The sequence below is a fragment of the Nelusetta ayraudi genome, unplaced genomic scaffold (genome assembly GCF_046127955.1).
Source record: "Nelusetta ayraudi isolate G7.1 ecotype Tasmania unplaced genomic scaffold, CSIRO-AGI_Nayr_v1 ptg000013l, whole genome shotgun sequence".
NCBI lineage: Eukaryota > Metazoa > Chordata > Actinopteri > Tetraodontiformes > Monacanthidae > Nelusetta > Nelusetta ayraudi.
Genome location: NW_027466063.1, coordinates 1123079 through 1144653, shown reverse-complemented (window position 1 = coordinate 1144653; position 21575 = coordinate 1123079). Strand labels below are relative to the sequence as shown.

At 46.1% G+C, this 21575-nt stretch overlaps 1 protein-coding gene across 14 annotated transcripts in view; it reads left to right on the top strand.

Moving 5' to 3' along the window:
- The window catches only part of adgrl2a (adhesion G protein-coupled receptor L2a), a 92487-nt gene extending 79629 nt beyond the window's left edge, over positions 1-12858 (top strand). For 4 of the 14 annotated variants that reach the window (XM_076022636.1, XM_076022644.1, XM_076022637.1 and 1 more), the window contains 6 exons: positions 1562-1653; positions 4139-4307; positions 4928-5056; positions 5606-5702; positions 7286-7414; positions 9939-12858. In XM_076022636.1, coding sequence (XP_075878751.1) covers positions 1562-1653; positions 4139-4307; positions 4928-5056; positions 5606-5702; positions 7286-7414; positions 9939-10906 — 1584 coding nt within the window. In that variant the 3' untranslated portion in view covers positions 10907-12858. Of the gene's footprint in view, positions 1-1561; positions 1654-2982; positions 3028-4138; positions 4308-4927; positions 5057-5605; positions 5703-7285; positions 7415-7900; positions 7953-9938 lie in introns of all 14 variants that reach the window. The other 10 variants (XM_076022641.1, XM_076022646.1, XM_076022642.1 and 7 more) reach the window with 5 other exon arrangements.
- The last annotated feature ends 8717 nt before the right edge of the window (positions 12859-21575 follow it).

Sequence of the window (21575 nt, the reverse complement as noted above, 5' to 3'; positions counted from 1 at the left end):
TAGCTCAGATCCCCCATAGGTAGGAAGTAAAATTGTACTGCCACATAAAGGAAAAGCCCCATTAGCTACAGGTATCTAGCGCACGCTAGCGTTAGCGAGCTCACTGATGCCACTCTGTTACTTCTGACTCGTCTTGAGCTTGACAGTCATTAAGGGTGTGAAGCCTTTGTGCTTCTAGTCACATTAATGAGTATTTATGACAGAAGGACATGATTTGGGTCACGCCGAGCGCTTCATTGCCATTTGATAAAACAAACAACAACAAAAAGCAAACAAACCAGGCCCACTGTTTGGCCTTGCTTCCTCCCTTCTATATTATCTGCTCTCTCTTTTTTCTTACCGCTTTGGTTATTGTGCGCAGCCCCATGAGTAGACTGCATGTGGAGGAGTCCCGTATTGATCCAAGGCAGTCTTTTGATCGCAGAGCGCGCAGGGAGCACAGGGACACAGAAAATGTCTCTTGGAGAGCAAATGACTTCTCTGTGTCCAGCGGCCAACAGGTCAGCCATTCAGTCCGCGTCTTAAAAGGCGCACCTTGAAACCAGGCTCTTTTGTCGCGAGCCGACGTGGCCGACGCTTACATAAATGTACCTGCCCAACCCTGCCTTGCGCGCTGCAGAAGACACTTTTTTTTTTCTCTCTTCCCTCTCTTTCTCTCTCTGTGTTCTTAGATATTCCTTGACATTATTTATACATGCCTGGCCCGCAGCGAAAACACACAGCGTGGTTACTCTCCCGGTTGAGTGCATGTATGCACTTTGTCAAGGACTAGTTTAGCCCCGGCACAAATAGTTTTTGAAGTGAATTATTTGGAGCAGCTCCTCGCCGTCTAGCTTCTTTCGTGTATGTGTGTGTGTGTGTGTGTGCCGCTAAATGGCCCTATTGATTTTTTTTTTTTTTAAAGGTGGCGAATAAACACACAACGGAACTCGAAACACACACAACAACACTGTATCCACGTCTCTATCAGACGTGTGTGCCACCAGCTCCCTTAAGATTTAATGCATTAACAGCAAGCGGCCAGCCAACATGTGTCTGCCTTTTGCCCTTCTCCCTTCTCTCTTTGTGTCCGCCGCCCGCTACGGCGGAGGGAAAGAAAGAAAATGGAAACAGTGTGTGCCGTCCTCCCCCAGCCTTGCTCCTGGTTATACCTTATAATATTTCACCGCGCCCATAAAATGATAGACAGTTGTTGTGCACAACAAAAGGCTCTCTTATTTCCCCCGCTACTTTTCATTCCTCACTGACAGTGCCGCCCGTCGACTGGGGTTCCTTGCCCCCCCCTTCCTTCTTTCCTCCCCCACCCCTCCGTCGGTGATGGATTTTAATGCATTTCCATGCTCTTATTGATATAGAATGACACTAAATTTGGCGCCAGTCGGCCCGGCTGAGCAGCTGGAACGCTAGATGTTCATTGGATTAGTCTGTGGACATGTAGAGAAAGTCAAGGCTCGCCTCTTTTAATACTTAGAAGCAAATTAACAGTTTTTCCCTCTCTGTCCGCCGTCTCCTGCCTCATACATCTCCATGTATTAACGCCGCCGCTACTCTGTTTTGACAGCTCAATCTCATCTTCCTGGTCATCACCATGTACAAGATGGTGAAGCACACCACCACCTTGAAACCGGACTCTAGTCGACTGGAGAATATAAAGTGAGTAATGGGTCACACGCATTCACGCATTCTCTTGTGTAACACTGATGCTCTCCATCCACAGGGAGCTAAAGCTGCGTGACATTTTTTTTTTTTTTTTTTTTTAATCATATGGTAGTGGAATTTTTATCCTCCTTAGCATTAAGTCCAGTACTGGATGACAAATACATGTGCATAAATGTGTATGATATGTAAATTTTATATAAATATATACACATACATACATACATTCACACAGATACACACATATATATATATATACAGTGTGTCTATATGAATTTTAAGATGCATTTTATTTTCATCCGCAAGTCAGAACAATATCTAAATCAGACTTTCTGCATTACTTTGCCGTCACGACTGCATGTGACTCATCTTTTCATCCTCTTTTTTTTTTTTTCTGGGAATTTCTCCCGTTTTCTTTTTTTTTTGTTTTTGCTCCAAGCCACCGGCCACAAAATTTCACTGGCATGAGCCGCATCGCTCTCAGGCTGCGACTTAACTATGCCCTGTTAGCTCTGCGAGGGTGCGGTACGCTGTAACAGTTACCATGTGTGTCTGTTTGCCGCTGGAACATGTCAAAGCTTTTTTTTTTTTTTTATTTCCCCCCTCTCTCTCAACGTCTCAGAAATGAAGAATTTCCTTCCTTACACAACCGCCACCGCTCAACCGCCACCCCTCCCTGCCGTCCCAGTGCACTTCAAGCCGCAGCATTTATAAAGTGTTTTTCACTTGGGGAAGAAAGAGCGTTTTTTTTTTGTTTTTTTAATCTGCTTGGCTAATTGTTCAGATTTTTTTTGTTTTGTTTTGTTCGCTTGCAGGAAAATGCTGCTCACTGCCAGTTACTGCAGGCTGCTGTTTGAGGACCTTTTCAGTTTAGAGTCGGCTGGTTGCGTCGCTTGAGCTGCCGCATCCCAGAAGGCAGCGGCACCGTTTTCTATTTATTTATTCCGTCAGAAATTTGTGTGGTAATGTGGGAAAAGTTGCAATCAGCGAGAACCGGTTTAAAAAAAAAAAAAAAAAAATCTGTATTTAGACCTTTTGATTTGATCAGAATTCTACTCCCTGATTAGCTAACCCACAGCGGAGCAGCACACCGGGATGTTAATGTTATTTTTTGCGCCCCTTTTGCAGGGACGTGTCCAACGATGCTTGCAGCTTTGCATTTGTCCCTTTTCCCTTGTGTGGTTTTTCTTTGTTTTGTTTTTTTGCTTGTCTATGACCAGTGTCACTGCATGTTCGGCTGTAACGCCAAAGTTAACGCACCGCCCTCTGCTTTCTCCTCTGCTGTCGCTCTTTGTCCTCCTCTCTGTCCTGCGACCCCCACACCAGTAATTATCGCGTTTGTGACGGCTACTATAACACAGATTTGCCGGGGTAAGCTTTTTTTTTTTTTTTTTCCCCTCTCCCCACCTCAGTACACCTCAGTCTGTACTTCACCCACACACGACCACCCGTGCACTGCAGCTGACACATGAAAGTCTAATTGCGCAACACCGACAGTATGCTGTGACCAAGCACTTTTCCCTCACAATAGGCTTACATCTCCGCGAGCGCCAGCCGGGGCGTCTCAGATCTCGTGCGAGCCTAATCTCGCAACCTCTCGCGACTTTCCTCCCCGCATAGCAAATTAATGCGCTCTGCCTAAGATGCCGACTCGCACTGTAATGCGCTCTGATCTAATTGTGTCTCTCTCTTCCTGCCTATCTTGCACTCTAGCTATGAAGATAATAAACGCTTTATCAAGTAAGAACATCTTTCCCAGAAGTCCCCTCTCCAGCCTGTAGTTTGACTCTCGCTACCTTCCTTCCTTCCTTCCTTCCTTTTGCAATGCCCATCCTTCTCCCACGACTGCGGCTTCAGAGCTCTTCATCCCGTGTCCTTGTGGCTGTCGACTCGCACCGTGTCCATCACCTTTAACTCCAGTTTGGTTGTTGTTGTTGCTGTTGTCATTGCCGTCGTGTCTGAACTGTGACCGCTGCTGGTGTCCGAAGGCTCCGCTGGACCTTCACACACAAGGCGGAGGCCTCTTTTGTTTTTGTTATTATGAGTGTTTTTATTATTTATTCCCCTCCTTGAACTCTTTTCCCCCTCCTTCAGTTCTAGTTCTGCAATTGTGTTGAACACACACCGTCTATGTCAATATTTAGTTAATGATAGTCTTGTTGATTGTGCAAACATGCCGTGCAGTTGCTTCGTAGGACCTTGTGCGTCTTCTAACATAGAGAGAGTCAGTTTGATGGAATGGAAGTTTTTGAGGTTTTTGCCTCCTGTCAACATCGTTTCTTCTAACAGCAGCAAGTGCAACCCAGTTTGCTTGGACGACATGGGTGTGATTTGCAATTTCCTTTCACACAGTTTGCAGGTTTTGACCCTTTGTTTTCATGGTGGCTGCAGGTCAAACTCATAAACCCGTCATTTGTCCTCTACCTGTGTGTGTGTGTGTGTGTGTGTGTGTGTCTTTGTGTGTTTGAATGGCGTCCTGCAGATCCTGGGTGATGGGTGCCTTCGCCCTGCTGTGTCTGCTGGGCCTCACGTGGTCCTTCGGCCTCTTCTTCATCAACGAGGCCTCGATCGTCATGGCGTACCTCTTCACCATATTCAACACCTTCCAAGGAATGTTTATCTTCATCTTCCACTGCCTCCTCCAGAAAAAGGTGAGTGGTTTCCTTCCTTCTCCCTGTAGCACCAGAACAAAGACCTGGCCGTGTGCTCCACTCACTCATTTTGGTAGATTTTGCTTTTGGCTGAAATTTCACAATGCAAAATCACATTTACAGATTAACCTAATTCGACCTTCTCCATTTTTTTTTTAATGCATATGTCCAGCTGTTGAGTGAAAAATGTTGAACACAGGCATCTGATCCATGAACTGACCACTGACAGTCCTGATCTAATGAGTTTGTTTTTTTAACAGTTATCATCACGCTGTTCAAATCTTTACATTATAAGACAACACTTCAAAAAATATCTCATGACACATTATTTAGAAACAGAGTTTTATTGGTGGTCTACCCACCCCTGTTCATAGCTTCTTCTTTTTTTTTTACCATTGCACCCTTCTCCCATGACACAATAACACCACTGCCGCCTCAACTTTTTTTTTTTTACATTGTCAATAAATTCCACCCCAAAGTGGAAAAAGTCGAATTCCCCAACGTTCCCTCCAAGCACTGCACACATAAAGAACAAACTGCGGCGCCTCTCAAGACTTCAGCCGAGGCCCCGTCGCAGGCTGGCAAACGTGTTGAACGCTGTGGCCGTTTTGCTCACGCAGGTCCGCAAAGAGTACAGCAAGTGCTTCCGCCACACGTACTGCTGCGGCGGGCTGCCCACCGAGAGCTCGCACGGCTCGGCCAAGACTTCCACGGCGCGGACCAGCGCCCGCTACTCCTCCGGTACCCAGGTAGAGCATCGACGGCTTCGCACAGAGTCCTTGACTCCGCCCGGGGGGGCGAGAGTTTGCTCCTGAAACACGGAACATTTGCATTGTTTTGCCCGAAGAACAAACGATGGGAATATGAAATGCACATATGTCCTGCTTTCTTCCACTTTTTTTAGGGGGGGGGATGCTTTCTGTGAGCAGCATCTGCTGTCCTGCATGAGCACCTTTCTGCCATTTTGCCCCCTCTAGCACCTGCTTTAATCTCTCTCTCACTAACGCCATACAGTGCTGTGCTGTTTTCAAGCCCACACGTCAAAATAAAAGAAAAACACTTTTTTTTTTGTCGCCCTAGCAAACTTTTTTTTTCACTTATTTGATTGACAGATAGACAGACAGGTAGATAGCATACTTTTTTTTTTTTTAAGTAGCCCCTTTACCTCATTGGCATATCAGCAGGAAGCGAGGACAAGGAAAGTCATTAGCTTGCGTATCCGAACCAAATCGGAATTGATCTGCAAGGCGAGCGGCCCTGTTCAAAGTCCTAATCACTGTCCCTTGTTGACCTGACAGAGTCGTATCAGGAGAATGTGGAATGACACCGTAAGAAAGCAATCTGAGTCGTCCTTTATCTCAGGTGACATCAACAGCACCTCCACCCTTAACCAAGGTCAGTTCACACCTCCTTTCTCTGTCTCTCTCTCTCTTTCTTTCTCTCTGCTGCTCGCTCGCTCGCTCGCTCGCCCTCTCCCGCATTCACACCCGCACACAACATTTCATCACCCCGCTAAAAAAGTGCCGCCTTCGATCCCGGCGATTCCCCGCCGTCACCGCCCACTCCTGTAATAGAAGCTTCTGGCTTTGAAAATGGCACAAAGAGAGAGGGAGGACCGGCAAGGAAAGGAAAGGAGGGAATAAAGGGTGGAAAGTGCAGGTCTTTCGTCTGCTGCTCCGTCCGCTCCGCCAGCGGAGGATTACAAAAATCCGTCCTCAAATACCGCCTCGCCTCTCTGACTGGTAACGTCACTCATCAAATTGGGTCGAGAGCTGCTTTTTTTTTTTTTTTTTTTAAGTGCTGGCTGTCCAAAGTTCATCGGCAGACTCGCGAGGAATAGAAAAATCTACAAAAAAAAAAAAAAAAAAAAAAAAAACCTGGGGGAAGAAAAAAAAAAAAACTTGACAAGCAGAGTGAAGCCATTTGTTGCCTCGGCATATAAGGTGACTTCTGTTCCATCATGTAGGAGGGAGGGAGAGATGGACGGAGGGAGTGGAGGAGCAGCAGGAGGAGGAGGAGGAGGCGGGGGGGGGGGGGGGGGGGGGTAAAAAAAAAAGGGAAAACGCCGTCATTTATTATTTAGCTTGAGCACAAATATGATGATGAGAAGATGATGTTCAACTCCGGCTGACCCCTCCGAGCGAGCGCCCGCTGTGTTCTTGGGGCTTTTCTGCTGCCTCTAAAATGGCTTTCCAAGCATGTGCAGGGCGGCGGGGAGTGTTTACACTGCGCTGGCTCCGCCCTCCTCCTCCACCTACTCCTCCTCCTCCTCCTCCTCCTCCTCCTCCTCCTCCTCCTCCTCCTCCTGCTGCTGCTGCTGCTGCGCCTCCTCCTTTTCCTTTCCGCTGTCGCTCCCGCTAAACCTCAGACAGTTTTGACGCAGGATGCCGAGCGTCCTGGAGATAGAAACGCAAAGCTGGTTATCGATCACTTGGTAGTGGGCGGGTCGCAGTGGCCCGGTCGCTCCCCACATCCACCACCACCACCACCTCCACCTGTCAAGTTAGTGTGTTAAATGTGGGCCTGGAAGCACTTACCTGTCATGACAAACTTCCCCGGAGACGACGTCCCCGATGCGGCATATGAGCGTTTAACGGCCGCGATGGATGGCGGCGGCGGTCACGGAGAAACAAGGCGTGAAGAAAAAAAAAGACGAGCGTTTGGGAGGGCGACGGAAACATTGGATCGTAGTTTAAAAAATAAAACATCTATAGGTGACGCAAATTTAGTTCCGTGATGGTTGCAGTTGATGCTCGTTTCGAAGCGGCGAGAACGCGACTTCCTCCCCTTCTTTCATCCCCTCCGCCCCGACTCTTGGGAGCGAGCGCCTCACAATGCAGAACCCCTCACAACGACTCACGTTCGCTCCAACTTCTGTCCTCTTTCTCTCTCTCTCTGTCCTCCCTGAGACTTTGATCGACCGCCGGCCAGCTGCGCCGGGACTGACCTGCTCCGCTCTCTTGTCTCGCCTCTTCCAGGAATGACCGGGAACTACCTACTAACAAACCCACTTCTTCGACCGCAAGGCACTAACAACCCTTATAACACCTTGCTGGCCGAGACGGTCGTGTGTAACACCCCGACGGCTCCAGTCTTTAACTCGCCAGGTGTGCTTCTCTCAATTCTTTCTCCCCTGCAGAATTCATGCCCTTTTCTTTTGGCTTCTTCTGTCCTCTTTTGTTCGGCCAGAAAAGCAGAATGCTGCCGTCTGCCTGTCCTATTTTTTTTTTTTTTTTTTGCTCTTCTTTCGGAATTACTGCCTCCTCCACCCCCCAAAATTACTCTACACGGTGCATTTAATGTGTGCTGTGTACTGTATGCATGTGCGTGCATGATACTTATGATAAATGCTGCCACGTTTATCAGGTGGTTTGTTAGCCCTGCGCTCTGCGACGGAGCTTATATCTGCTTAATGCAGCGTTTGCATTAAGTCGCACATGTAAATTAGTTTCGGAGTCTGATGAAAACCTTAAGCCCTCATTCTTCTTCTTCTCCTTCTTTTACCTGTTATGATTGTGCTGTGATCATGTGTTCAAAATTGAAAAGGCATCTTTTGTCATGTTGTGTCCTTATCCCCTGTGCTTTCCCTCTAGTGACCTACAGAGAGACAAGTATGGGAGTAAAACTTAACTTTGCCTATCAAATGTAAATTTTTTTCAGCATGCTTATTTAAAAAAAACAAAAAAACAAAAAAAACAACCAACCAACCCTTCCAAACCTTGGCACAATCACTGTTCTTTTGCTTTTCTTTATACGTTTGGCCATTAACACACACTCACGGTGAGCAAGTGGTTCACAAAAGTTATCCTCAAATTCGGCTACAAACTTTTTACTGAACCTCGGCGGCTTTATCGCAAAAACGCCAATTTCTCTGCTTCTCTCTCTCTCTCTCTCTCTCTCGCTCTCCTTCTCTCTTTATCTCTTCGGCTTAATTTGTGTTGTGTTTTATTTTGAAGAGACTGAAAATAAATTTAAAAAAATGAAAGTCAGTCGCTCTACCCCCGCCTCCCCGCCTCCCTGCCCCGACACATATCAGCGGTTTCTTTTTATGTTGTTTCTTCTCTGTTTTCTTTTCTCTCCAAAATTGAAAAACTGTCTCTCCCGGTGTTGCATTCGGCGGTCTCAGCGTCCAGCAGAATTCCCCCTTCGCACCTTCCCAGACAACACCTGTCTGGGCCAAATTGCCTCCGAGCAGCCGCAAAAAAGAAACACATGGACGTCACGGAGGCAGCTGTTAAATCCCCCCCCGTCTGTTTTCCTTCCATTTCTTCCCACACTGTTCCTGTCACCGCCCCTAATTTCTTAATGGTGAGACTCTCCAACAATCGCAACGACCCCCAGTCCCCTCCTTTTTTATCCCAAGGACAAATCATCGCTGTAAAATACCCCATTAGTCCACACCTTGATCCCCCTCCCCCAGTTCCAACAGCTTCACATTCTTCCTTTATCTTCTCTCCTAATCGCGCACACGACTAATATTTATCCTCTCCGCCGCCGTTCTCCGTGACCTCCATGCTTTGAGAAATTCCTAACATGACTGCGTCTGACCTCTGCAGCGGCCGTGTTATTCTCGGGCCGTTCTGCTGGCGACCGCGGGGTCTCGCTGGGAACTGTCACTGTGACGGATGCCAAGCGCCGGGCTGCGGGCGAGCTCTGACCTTTTGCCGGCTTTCGGTGCACAAGCTGCCCGTTAATGGACAGAACCGATGCTTGCACAAAAAAAAAAAAAAAAAAAGAAGAAGAAAAGTAAACCCCCTGAAAACAATTCAACAAGACGTCGCTCTTGGCATTTAAATGTGTAAACTTGAAAAGCTATTAAACGCTTGTTTGCTTCATTTGCTGAACCCTTGCTCCTCGCTACATTTGCAGCTCAGACTTTCCTTTCTTTCAGTTTCTCCTCTTTGGTTGTGATTCTCCTTCATGTTCCAATAAAATCATCTTTTCTTTTTTTTTTTTTACTTTCTTTTGTACATCAGCTGCTCTTAGACCAGATAGCCTGAGCAGACAGACATGATGTGAGTGAGTTGAGTCTTTTCACCTGCTGTGTGTGGTGATGGTGGAGTGCTGCTTGTGGGCTCCCCCTCCTTGTAGTGAGAGCAAAGATGGCTGCCCCATGTTACCCACGGCTGCTCTCCCCCTCCGTCCATGTCGCCCCCCCATCCCCATCTCTGTCATCTTCTTCCCCTTTGGTACATCCAACCTATTAGTTGCTAGAAAGACCTCTGAGTGTCCTAGCTTTGTGGCTTCATCCCCGTGGACATCTACTTTTGCCTGATGTGTTGTGCTGGTGATTCCCGTTTCCGTTTGTGCAGTTTAATGTTGTTTGGGATCCGTTTCAATTGCTCCGCCACTTTGGTGGCGGGCCAAACCGGCACTGCTCGGCTTCCAAGCACGTGGCCAAGTCAAAGGAGGCTCTGAGAGAAAGTAAAAGGATTTCTCAGAGGTGCATGCTTGACACCGCAGGCTGAGGATTGTGCCAAACTAACCTGATCCATGGCATGGCTGACTTTGACTTGAGGCTTCTCCTTGAAACTGCATCCTGAACAGCATTAAACGTTGTCCGCGTGACGGTGCCCAGGCGTCGACTAATTCCAAACCTCTCCCCTTCACCTTTCCCCCCCTTCCTTGCAGGGCATTCACTGAACAACGCGATGAGGGATACAAGTGCAATGGATACTCTACCGCTCAATGGTAACTTTAACAATAGCTACTCGCTTCGCAACGGGGACTTTGGCGACAGTGTGCAGGTCGTGGACTGCGGCCTCAGTCTGGACGACGCCGCCTTCGAGAAAATGATCATCTCCGAGCTCGTTCACAACAACCTGCGTGCCTGTAACAAAAGCCACCAACAGCAACAGCAACAGCAGCAGCAGCAGCAGCAGCAGCACCCCAGTTTACACCACCCACCCCACCACCACCACAGCCACCACAACCACCACAACCACCACCAGCACCAGCAGCAGCCGCCACCGCAGTACCACCATCACCAGCGCGCGGAGCGGGCTCCGCCCGAGGTGACGGTGGTGGGCGGCAGCAGCAGCGAGGACGACGCCATCGTGGCGGACACATCGTCACTGGTGCACGTGGGCGACGCGGTGGGCCTCGAGCTGCACCACCAGCGGGAGCTGGAGGCTCCGCTCATCCCCCAGCGGACTCACTCGCTTCTGTACCCCGCGCCCCAGAAGAAGGTGAGGACCGACGGGGGCGTCGAGACCCTGGTCGGCGAGCTGACACCCACCAACGGCGAGGACAGTCCGCAGTCCCCCAACAGAGACTCCTTGTACACCAGTATGCCCAACCTGACGGACTCTCCGTACCCCGAGAGCGGCCCGGAGGTGGCGGAGGACCTGTCGCCCTCCAAGACGAGCGAGAATGAGGATGTTTACTACAAAAGTATGCCTAACTTAGGGGCGGGAAACCAGCTGCAAGCCTACTACCAGATAGGCCGAGGCGGCAGCGACGGCTACATCATTCCCATCGCCGCCGACGGCTGCCTCCCCGACGGCTGCCTCCCCGACGGCTGCCTCCCCGAGGGCTGCATCCCTGAGGGCGCCGCCCAGGCACAGGAAGGACAGATGCAGTTGGTGACGAGCCTTTAGATGCATTTAAAAAAAACAAAATAAAAGAATCCACTCCGAAAACCTCTGGCAGTCAAGGTGTGTTGGAGGACACGCCCGTGAAAGGAGGAGGAGTCGCTATTTTTGAAGAGGGCCGAAGAAAAACAGACCCAGTCAAAAAGAACAAAACACTTTCCAGCTCTTTCATCCTCCAGCCGCATCGCCATCTCCGTTTTCTCCCTCAAACATGCCTCTTTTCCTGCCCTCCCTGCAAGAGAGACTCACAGCACCGGCCTGGAGATGCAACGTTTCCATGAGACTGTACATACAATGCAGAGTCAAATTTCAATTTTAAGAGACAAGCCAACTATGTATTTAAATGTGCTGCTGCTGTTGAATAACTGAGAAAACTTTAAAAAGGTATGAAAATGTTTTGTTCCTGTTTTGTTTTAATTTGTTTGTTTTTTTTAGGAAAGAAAAGACCAAAAAAAGTGAACATTTCTGGCTACATCAGATCAGCTACCTTACCGGTCTAAAAGGTTGTACATACACCCCCTCCGAAAAAACATCCTTGTTGATTTTCTCTCCCCATTTTCTTTTATTTTAAATTTTTTCTTTTTCAAAAACCATAAACAAAATGACATCCTAGGACCAGGACATGGACTCTTTGTACAACGTTCCCGTTCAGACTCTCAGAGGGGGGACGCACACCGTCCTGGTGTCCCAGACTCTCCATCACCACGATGTTTGGATTGTAGAACCACTAGCAATCAAGCCCCTGGCCTTATATTTTCTCAGCTGTACATTGAACTGTTGTCAAGGAAAAATGGCTAAGAATATATATTTTGTTGTATTGCTAGTGTAAATTATGGAATCATGGGGGCGGGGAAGGGGGCGGGGCAAGGGGCGGGGCAGGAGACGTAAACTATGGTGAAACATTTAACTGCAAAGTTTAACATTGGAGAGACTATTGTGTAGAAGTTGCACATGTGTTATACAGCGTGTTTCTGGTTCCAACACTTCATTCATGGTAGTTAACGGCTTAGTGAGAAGAAAGAATGGCGGATTTGATGCATTATCACCTTTTACCCCCACTTGTGAACAGTGTTTTTAGCTCATCGAGCTCCGACGATGTTGCCCGTTGAAACATTTGAATTTTGTTTTTGATTTTTTTTTTTTTTTTGCCAAAGTTTCTCTTTTTTCTTTTTTTTCTTAAAGTAGGATGGGAACACAAAAGGAAACCCAGTAACTGATTTATGCATTGCACAGTTTTTTTGTGTAATTTTTAAATGCCAGTTTACCAGTTTTTTTTTGAAACAGTCATAGCAGAGCGATGGGAAAGCAAACGGTTAACAGCAAAGCTTGAGTCATTATTGTAGTTCTTCTGCCTGGGTTTGAACATTTTTTATATATATATATATATTTATTTAAATCTTCCCAAAAAGAAATCAATGGGAAATGTGTGAATATTTTCCAGCACTGGTATACATGCTGTACTGTAGCTCATGTTTTCTATGTAAACATGTTACCAAGGGGCTCATCACTTAAGACTGATGTAAAGTTCAACACTTGTTTAAAAAAATAAAATAAATGTGAGATTTTTTGTGAGATGCCAGTTGCTTTTTAATGCTTGTGTTTTTGCTACCATTTGAGGAAAAAAGAGAAAAAAAAGAACAGGTTTAATTATTTTGCTATGGACAAAATACACTTTTGACTCAGGTTATAAGTAAGTCCCGAGCACCTTGAGAGGTAAAATGGTGAATTCTGTTTTGTGAGGGATTTTATTTGCTCCTATATATAAATATATATTCCTTTCTTTTAATTTTTGTTCTGCTTTTTCTTCCATCGCTGCAGAGTAGAGAGAACTCATTTCACAGAATGTGTTAGAGAAGCCAAATCTTTCTATGTGATTCAAAAATGAGAAACTCAGGTAGGAAAATTGCATTGTAATGTTCCTCTGTGTGGTTGTAACTCTAATAAAGGCTCAAAAATGACACTGGTTCACAGCATTGTGCACTTAGTATATTATTGAACGGGAGATTTAGCGCCAGCACCATTAAAAAGCCCCGCGTGGAAGTCTTGAGGCTGCTTTTAATGGTATGTGGGAGTGGAAACATGTCAGTGGACCTAACAAGGGGTCAGCGTTGCATTCGGCTGGGCTTCGAGAAGTACATTACACATAATATGTTCGGCGTATGACACATATTTGCACTAATTAATGTCTCCTGCTGCCGAAGCCCACAATCAGCGCCCGTCCGATTTAACGCCTTAGGTGATGCAAATTTATGGAGCCTTTTTAATGCTACGCCAGTCGAGGCAGACTGACAGCTCGCAGCAGGGGTGCGGGAAATTGCGCTGTTTACCATTTGGCATCGAAGGAAATGAGTCAGAACTTAGCGTGAGCATAATGCCGTGTGGGCTTAGGTGTTGTTTTGACTTTCTCCGCAATAATGTGACATTTTGCGCAATTATCTGAGGCTACAAATTGTCAATGAGGAATTTTGTTCTCTTTGTGAACTTCTGCACAGACCCCTTAAATGTCAGTTAGGAATCAAGTCTTGAGGTGATTGTTGACTCTCAAATGGCAGGCTTAATGACGCGCATAACAATGAGTTGGAGGTAGGAGGAAAATCATATTGATTTGCATTCAACAAAACAAGAAAAAGGGAATATTTTTGTTTGCGTGTTTGTGTAGAAGTAGTTGTTGAAAATGGAGTGACTTTTTGCACATTGTGCATGACTTCCAATTCTATATCTAACCCCTAATCCATTTCTAAAAAGAAATGGAAGGTAAAAAGAAATACATTGATAATATAAAAGCTAAACTATATTAAACTAGACAGGCATGCAGGTAGTTAGTATCCTCGGCTTACTTGGATGGTGTAATTTTGCACCATTTCCATCCAGTTCCAGCCCTTCATTTCAGCACAGTAACCCAGGATGTGGCTTATTTTCATAAGTCAGAGTGAGGAAATGTGATCTTGGATTGGTCATCCATCTGAAGGAATGCGGATCCCCTGCTCGGCGTGTGGCCCTCTTTCTTTCTTCCTTCCTTCGCTCGGGGAGACACTCGCCGATTGTCCAACCCTGATTCAGAAGTAGGCCAGGAGCCGAGGGGCCGACAGCACGCCTGCTCCCACAGAGGCCCAAGATTCAGCCCCTCGGAAGCCCGGGGAGAGATTACCGTCAGCAGAAACCACCAAAGACAGATGTGGAGTTGATGAAACCGAGGCAGGTGACTAATGTGTGACCACACAAAGATATTTGTGATTGTAGAGTCAGAGTTAATTTTCAGGATCCAAGGATTTTTTTTTTCTTTTTTTCTTCTTCATGGGATGATGCAAGGCTACGAAATAGGTTTTCGTGTTGGTGAAAAAAAAGTCTGTGCTGTGTGCGTGCACGTGTGCGTTTCAATTTGAGGGATCAAAAAAACTAAACTCGTGGCACTTTTTCTTTTTTTTTTTACATCTAATTAAGTCATCATCAGTTTAGGGTTCGTTTACATTACGAGCTTCACAAACCAACATTTAATCATTTCAAGGTTGATTTAGCTTTGTTTCAACACCTCTAAATTAATGATCAGAAAAATGAGCCCGCGTCTATATTTTTCATAGCCTTGAGCAAAGACGAAAAATAATTTTAAAAAAATAAATTGAAGGCTTTTTTTTTTTTCTTCCTGCCAGTGATTTATTTCCTAAAGTTCAGAACGAGAAGTTCCATTTCAAAGCCTTTGGGGATTTCTGCCGGGTTATCAATAGTGGCTGCAACTGCTGGAGTGGCTCCTGTGACGGTAAACACTGCCAATTATAGATGCCATCAACGTGGATGAAAGTAATTGCACGCAAGAAAGAGAAAACCTCTCGAGCAGCATACACTCGCTGGCGGGGCAAAAGTAACTTCCCAAAGTCTTAAAGTCAAAGGGGACCCTTTAACCACTCACTCTTTTCTTCCTCCAGTCCCTTTTGTCCTGTCCCCAACTTCAAATGGTCTGATTTGCGGCCCATGGGCGACTTAGATCCGGTCCCGTCGAGGTGAAAAATCCAATTAACCTGCAGCTCCAGCTGCCTGCGTTATAATTCCCTCCCATAATTATGAAATTACCAGATGCAGGATTTCAAATGAAAAAAGGATGAGAGAGTTTGACTCAGAACAGCAGATGAAACAAACCATTCGCTGCCAGTGTACACAGTTCCAATTTACCTCAAGGGGAAAAGGGCTAATTCTTCCGCCGGGTTTGAAGGTGAGACCTGCAAGCCCCGTAATCAGAATGAGAAACATCCCGGCGAAAGGCGACGGCTGCGTCTTGAGAAAGTTGAGAGTGGCGCTCGCTGTGTCACGCAGAGGAAACAAACTGCATTTGTGGCATTGTTTGCCGCCATGTCCGAGTTGGGAATTAATTGTCTGATAGCACAAACATTCAGTCGTATCAAATTAAAGGAGAGAAAGAAAAAACAACAACGTCTAGACATTTTCTGCTTTGCAAGAAGAAACAGATTTTAATACGTAACAGCGCAAATATTAATCGCATTAAACATGCAAAATAAAAAAAAACTAAAAAAAAACAGTGATTTAATTTTCCCCACCTATTTAAAAGCGATTCTCCAGTTTCTCTGCCTCAGGAGCTGAAGAGGAAAAACAAAAACCACATCACATGCATATTTGTTTATTTTCTTTCCTTCCACTGAGCCGCTCGGGCGTGCCGCGTCACCCTCGGTGCAGGACCTTTCATCTTAATATTCAATTACATTTGAGAGACAGGCTCTGCAAATGTTAAAGGCCTGAGCTGTGGGAGCTGAAAACAAAAGCTGCAGAGTCCCTGCAACCGAACTGGGCTCTTGTTTCCTCCCAACGCCGAAATGAATTAATCATCATTCCAGATGATGACATTTTCATCCTCTGACTGCAAGTGTCTGACAGGAGAGAAGCTGGGAATATTTGGAGCATTTAGGAAGACATGAAAAGGCGTATTTCTTAATAATTAGTCGACGTTAATTATTTAAATTCAATCCGTCTGTGACCCATTTTGTCAAAAGTAAAAAAAAAAAAAAATCTGACTGAGGCAGGCAGCGCCATACGCAAGGATGTTTAATAACCGGATTACACAATCTTCTTATGTAAAATAAAAAGAAATTATAAAATAGAAACAAATGGAAATGAGTTGCCGCCCCAGTCCTCTGCTGACAGGAACAATTCTGTTTTTTTCTCCCTTCTTTTTCTCCAGTTTGTTTCTCTCCCAGCGGGGCGAATCCGTCTCATCAATAAATCTAACATTTCTCTGATAAACTCGTTGCTGAGGGGAAGTCTCGGGCAATAACTACAGGATCTCCTGCTGTGTTCAAGGTTGGCCGGGCCGATGCAGATAACTCCTACTCGCTCAGCACAGGCTGTGTGCCGAGACCCATAAAAACGAATCCATTATGCTGCAGGATTGCACAGCAGCAACATCTCTATTCATCATTTAGTGAGGAATGAAACGTGTTGAACCCTTAATGGTCCACACCTGAAACGCTTTTTGTTTCGTCTCCATGCTTATGGCGCTGATTTTATTGGCATGGGGTATTACTGGGATGTTCCAGCTATGAGCCTTTTACCCATTCACTGCACATCTCTTTATACTTGACAAATATTAGTATTCTGGATTATGACTCCAGCATATTATTGGTGCCGGTGGCTGCAGGGTTTGCTCGTTACAGCACAGACCACAGCATCTTGATTTCTTTTTGCAGGCTTGCTCTTGTTAAATGGCGATTGTGTTGCAGCGTCCTGGATCCCGATCACCACGAGCCAGCCAAATGTTCAATGGCTACTAAAAATGAATAGTTGATCAGCCAAACACATGGCAGCAACTCAATCCGCAAAGGGGAAAAAAAAACAAAACTGTTTTACGGAGATAGAAGGTCAAACTAGAATATTCACTCCATAAAATCACTCGTGCAGGAAAACGCACAGAAAAAGCTCAGAACAAACAAAACAAATCAAGCTAAGCAGGGCAACAAAGCAAATGAAAAATGCTCACGTGTCATGGAGCAGAGGCTGCTTTTCTGAAATGGAGGACAAGACAATCTGGGAGGCCAGACTATATAGACACAAGGTAACAGGGAACAGGTGGCAGCAATCAGTGCAGGGTAAACCAGTCAGACTGGAATGAAACACAGAAGGGGGAAGGTCAAGTTACCGAAGAGGAGAGGAGCACTTTGTTTTCAGAGTAAAACAGGAAGTGTCAGGACAACATAGACGAGAAAAAAACTCAGAGCTGGAGAATTTTTTGTTCTTTATAAACAACAGGATACGACTGTCAGAAAGGTCCGTCCTACTGGTAGCAGTCAAGTGGCCCTGATGAGCAGAAACCTCCACGTGCAGCAGCCTTTACCTAAAATATTGATGACTTTTCACTTGAACATGCAATTACGGCACACGGCTCTGAGTCGCAGGTCAGCATCTGATTCGCCATCAGCTGCAGAGAAAACCTCGAAGGTTCCTCTCTGCAAGGAAGAGAGGTCTCCAATCGATGCCCCAGCCAAACTGAAGATCCTCTGAACATGCAAAACCTGCTTGTTTGCGCCGTGAGCAAATCTCAATTATTAAAAGCTTTCTTCCCCACCTCGCCCCTCTCTAAAGAACATACCAGGAAATACACACATGTGCATGTCAACCTCAAAACAGCTGAATTATTTAGACTGATTCATGAAGCCTAATCCTTGAATTACATGCAAACGTGCGATGCGGTGATGATGAAGGTCTCTAATAAGATAGATGGCGCACGGGACGCACACTAGGAGCGCTGTGCGGCTGATACGTAACAGTCGGCGCCGTGTTTATAATTGATAATGGAGGCAAAACAACTGTAGCCTTGAATATTGATATTTATAATGCACTGCCAGCAGAGCATCGACTCCAATTCTCCTCGCTGATGGCGAAGGCGCAATGAGACTGCGAAGACGAGGCACAAAATAAACCATAAATGTTTCTGTAGCTCGGCAGCGTCTCATTAAGATTCAGCGGGAGCCTTTGCGGAGGAACCCCGTCATGCTAATCCTGACCAAGTGGTCCCACAGGCTCCCCGGCAACTGCGAGCGAGCCAGCAGTACATCTGGAAGAATATTCTTCTTCTGTGATCTTTGTCACAATACTTTCACTGCGTCGCCGCGCCGCCGTTTGTCGACCCGTTTGTCTTAATCACACGGACGATTAAGACACCAGGACGTCTGCGGCTTGAGTCGGGCGACAGAAAAGCTGTAAGTGCATGTGTTCTCTCTTTTTTTTTTTTTTTTCTCATGTCGCGACAAAACCAGCCTGATATTTATGGAATCATATTGATATTGATTCCTGTGTTGGCTGAGGTAATGAAACGGGGACAGGTGAACCCATGTGGTGAGACCAGGAGAGGAAAACAGCGGCGTGTAATTTAATGTCGACGGCGCAGTCAGCTCCAATATGGCATGAGTGAAGTGTAGTGAGATCTAATCTGATTTCACTTTATTAAAATGAAAATGCATTTCAAGGAATCAATCGCACTTTTATTCTGATTCATATCAGCTGTTCATTTCACCCACGGCGAGCGCGTGGCACAGCGTCGCCGGCTGATTATTTGTAGAGATACTGAGGTGTAAGATTGAAGGCTGGCAAACACGTTTTAAATAAGCAATTTGGAAAATGTAGACACACTGAATAATGAAGCAATATTACACAAGAGGGACGTGGTACTGCATTTTTTTCTGTTTTTTTTTTTTTTAATCGATCTGACACCATGCCATTACGAATGTGATACTTTTTACCAATAAAATTTACATAAATGTCAGTGAGGAAAACCTTTTAAAAATAATTTGAACAATAACTCCATGTCATGAGCAGCAGAACATGCCACTCTGAGAGCTGCTGAGTCAAGCGACTGCATGGAGAAATAGCCAAGCGGCAGGTGGGGCGATGGATATAATGTAAGCAATGCAGGATGTTAAAGGAGTGCCGTTTGCCTCAACGTGGCTGTTCTTTGATGGAACCCACTGCACTCGATCCCACTGCACTAGTAATGATCTGAGTCACCAGTACCAGTTCTCATGTTGGAAGCCATCCAATAGCTGGAAGTAGCTGGAAGGGAGGTCTGGAAGTCTGCGATAGCAATCATTCTTTCAGCAATATTGGTGATATTAGACCATCACACTGTGCCAATGTTCAGCGTAACAGCACGACCTCGAGGGTGAGGTCGCCTTTATGACAGTTGTGCAAGCGTTCATTAGGCCCAGTTGACTGAATTAAGGAGAGAGGATTTGTTTGTTTACTTTATTTCAATACATGTGTGGAATTTAAAAACAAAAAAACAATGATTCAATCCAGCACTGATGTGAATAAAGCAAGTTTTCCCTCCATTTCCAAAGAGACTCCTGTGGTTGAACAGCAGGCCGTTGTCTCGACTCGAGATTTTAACACGCCGATGGTGCGATTGGCACGAAGAAGTAATTACATCGCCTGCGAAGCAGAGTGATACACCAAGTCCCAGCGCTGTTATACTCCATCAGCACTCACGGAATCCCTCTCGCGCAGTCTTAATGCTAGGGTGAAGCTCACTGTTGGTACACACGCCACAGAAGTCACGGCTGGATGTATTTCAAGCCGGTTATTATTGATAAAGGCCTGAAAGATCCAGCAGTCGGAGGCTAAACGTGAGCAATGAAGTGTTTAATCATTCCGTTTAATTTTTGCTCAACTCTCTGTGACGCTTCAGAGGCGGCGCAAAGATGCAAAAGATGAAGGCCAAACGAGCCAAAGCCATTGTTTCATGCCCGAATCAATCAACTGATTTCTTTTTTCCTTCCTTGCTGATGAAACTGCGAGCGTGACCTTTAAAGCTTCCTCTCTAAACTTTTTTTTTTTTCTCCTCAGCCACCTGATTTCTAACGAATGACAAAAAGACGTCTTGCCAATCATGTAAATTACATCTCGGATTCGGCGGATCACGTTGCACCCGCCGAGGGAGGGAGGGAGGGAGTGAGGGAGGGAGGTAGGGAGGGGGAGGCATTATGTTGACTGAAAAGGAGGGAAGACAAGCAATTAATGATATCTGAACTGGTGGTTTCATATCTCCGGCAAATCAAAAATAGATCCAAATGATCAGATGGTCTGATGTCTGGAGCTGCTCCTTCCTGCCTGTCTGCCTTCCCCGTCCGTTTGTCCGTCCAGACAGGAGACTAAATTGCTTTTCAGCTTATTTGTGAAAACCGTAGTATTGACGCTCGGCGGTATGAATGGCGCCTTTCACGCGGTCCGGGTGCTGAAGCCCTGGAAATGGACTTTTAATTTGAATGTGTTTCAATAACGCTGGGGCTGTAATGGATTAACGCCGGCGCTGCCGCCTGATTGATTAGTTTCCCCCCTTTTATGTTGGGCGCGAGTCTGGCTGCCGCCGCCGCCGCCGCCGCCGCCGCCCATGTACTTCCGGGGAAAAGCATTTAAATGACAGATCGCGAGGGCCGACTTTGCAGCGCGCAGTAATCGTAGCAAAATGCTGGGCGCGCCGTCTGTCTTGCGGGGTCCGGCCGTATTCTCTCCCCGCACACGCCCTGGCACATTAGAGGGGTGCCGGCGGGAAGATCCAAACAGATGTTGAGTGGTTGTTTTGTCTTGAGTCAATCGGGAAGGATGGGGAGGAGGGCGGGGGGGGGTTTGGCTCAGAGGTGATTTCAACGAGGAGCAACATTATGACTCACTTTAATGTCGTAGCTCGCAGCGTTGGCTGCCAGAGCGGCGAAATGAGATCCTCGGCAGATAAGCGGGGAAAACGGGGTTATTGTGGGATTTTTTTGTGTTTAAAATTCAAAGCACTGCGAGTTTGGAAATCAAACATCCATTTCATCAGTCATTTTTGTTGTTGTTGTTGTTTTTGCTTTTTTTTTTTTTTTCTTCCAGGCATTAATTGCAGCTGGGTGGAAACAGCAGAAGTTAAAGTGTTTCTTTTTTTTTTCCCCTTTTCTTTTTGATGCAGAAGCACAACGAGTTAAGCGTTTAAATTCCAGAGGTCACCGAGGGCAGACGCCATATGGTGTTAGCGGCCGCGCTCCAAGGTGTTTTGGTGTGAAAGTAATGACTGATGGACGCTGGCTGCTGGGTTAAGTGTTTTAAACAGGCCCACTGGTAAAACATGGGAATCTGCTCTGATTTGAATAAAAGGTAAGCCACAGAGTCCCTTTATACATTCCATCCAAGCGTGTGTGTGTGTGTGTGTGTGTTTGTCTTTGTGTCCTTGTAGGGAACGGGCGTTTATCAACAACAATATGAGGACAGCTATTCAGATTGATTGCATTTTTATCTCCCTGGACGACCATCACACAAGTTTATCATTGAGTTTGATGGTGATGAAGTGGGATGAGTTGAGGTTGGGGTTAAGGTAAAGCTACTCAAAAGAATAGAAAATGAATGAGAGTCCTCAGAAAAATAGACAGACAGACATGTGTGTGTGTGTGTGTGTGTGTGTGTGTGTGTGTGTGCTCACCAACGTCACTTCAGCTCCCTGTCTTCAGTCATCTTCACTATGTCTACATGCCTAAATACACTGAGTTGGTGTCATGTGATTGGCTGGTTAGCTATTGGTGGTCTATCTTCTGAGAGGAGGTGTCTGATAACATGCATCTGAACATTTTTACATTGCCTCTTCTTTATTTGTCATGATGAAAGGGGCTCAGCCTCAGCATCAGCGAGGCTGAGACCCGAGGAAATCAAG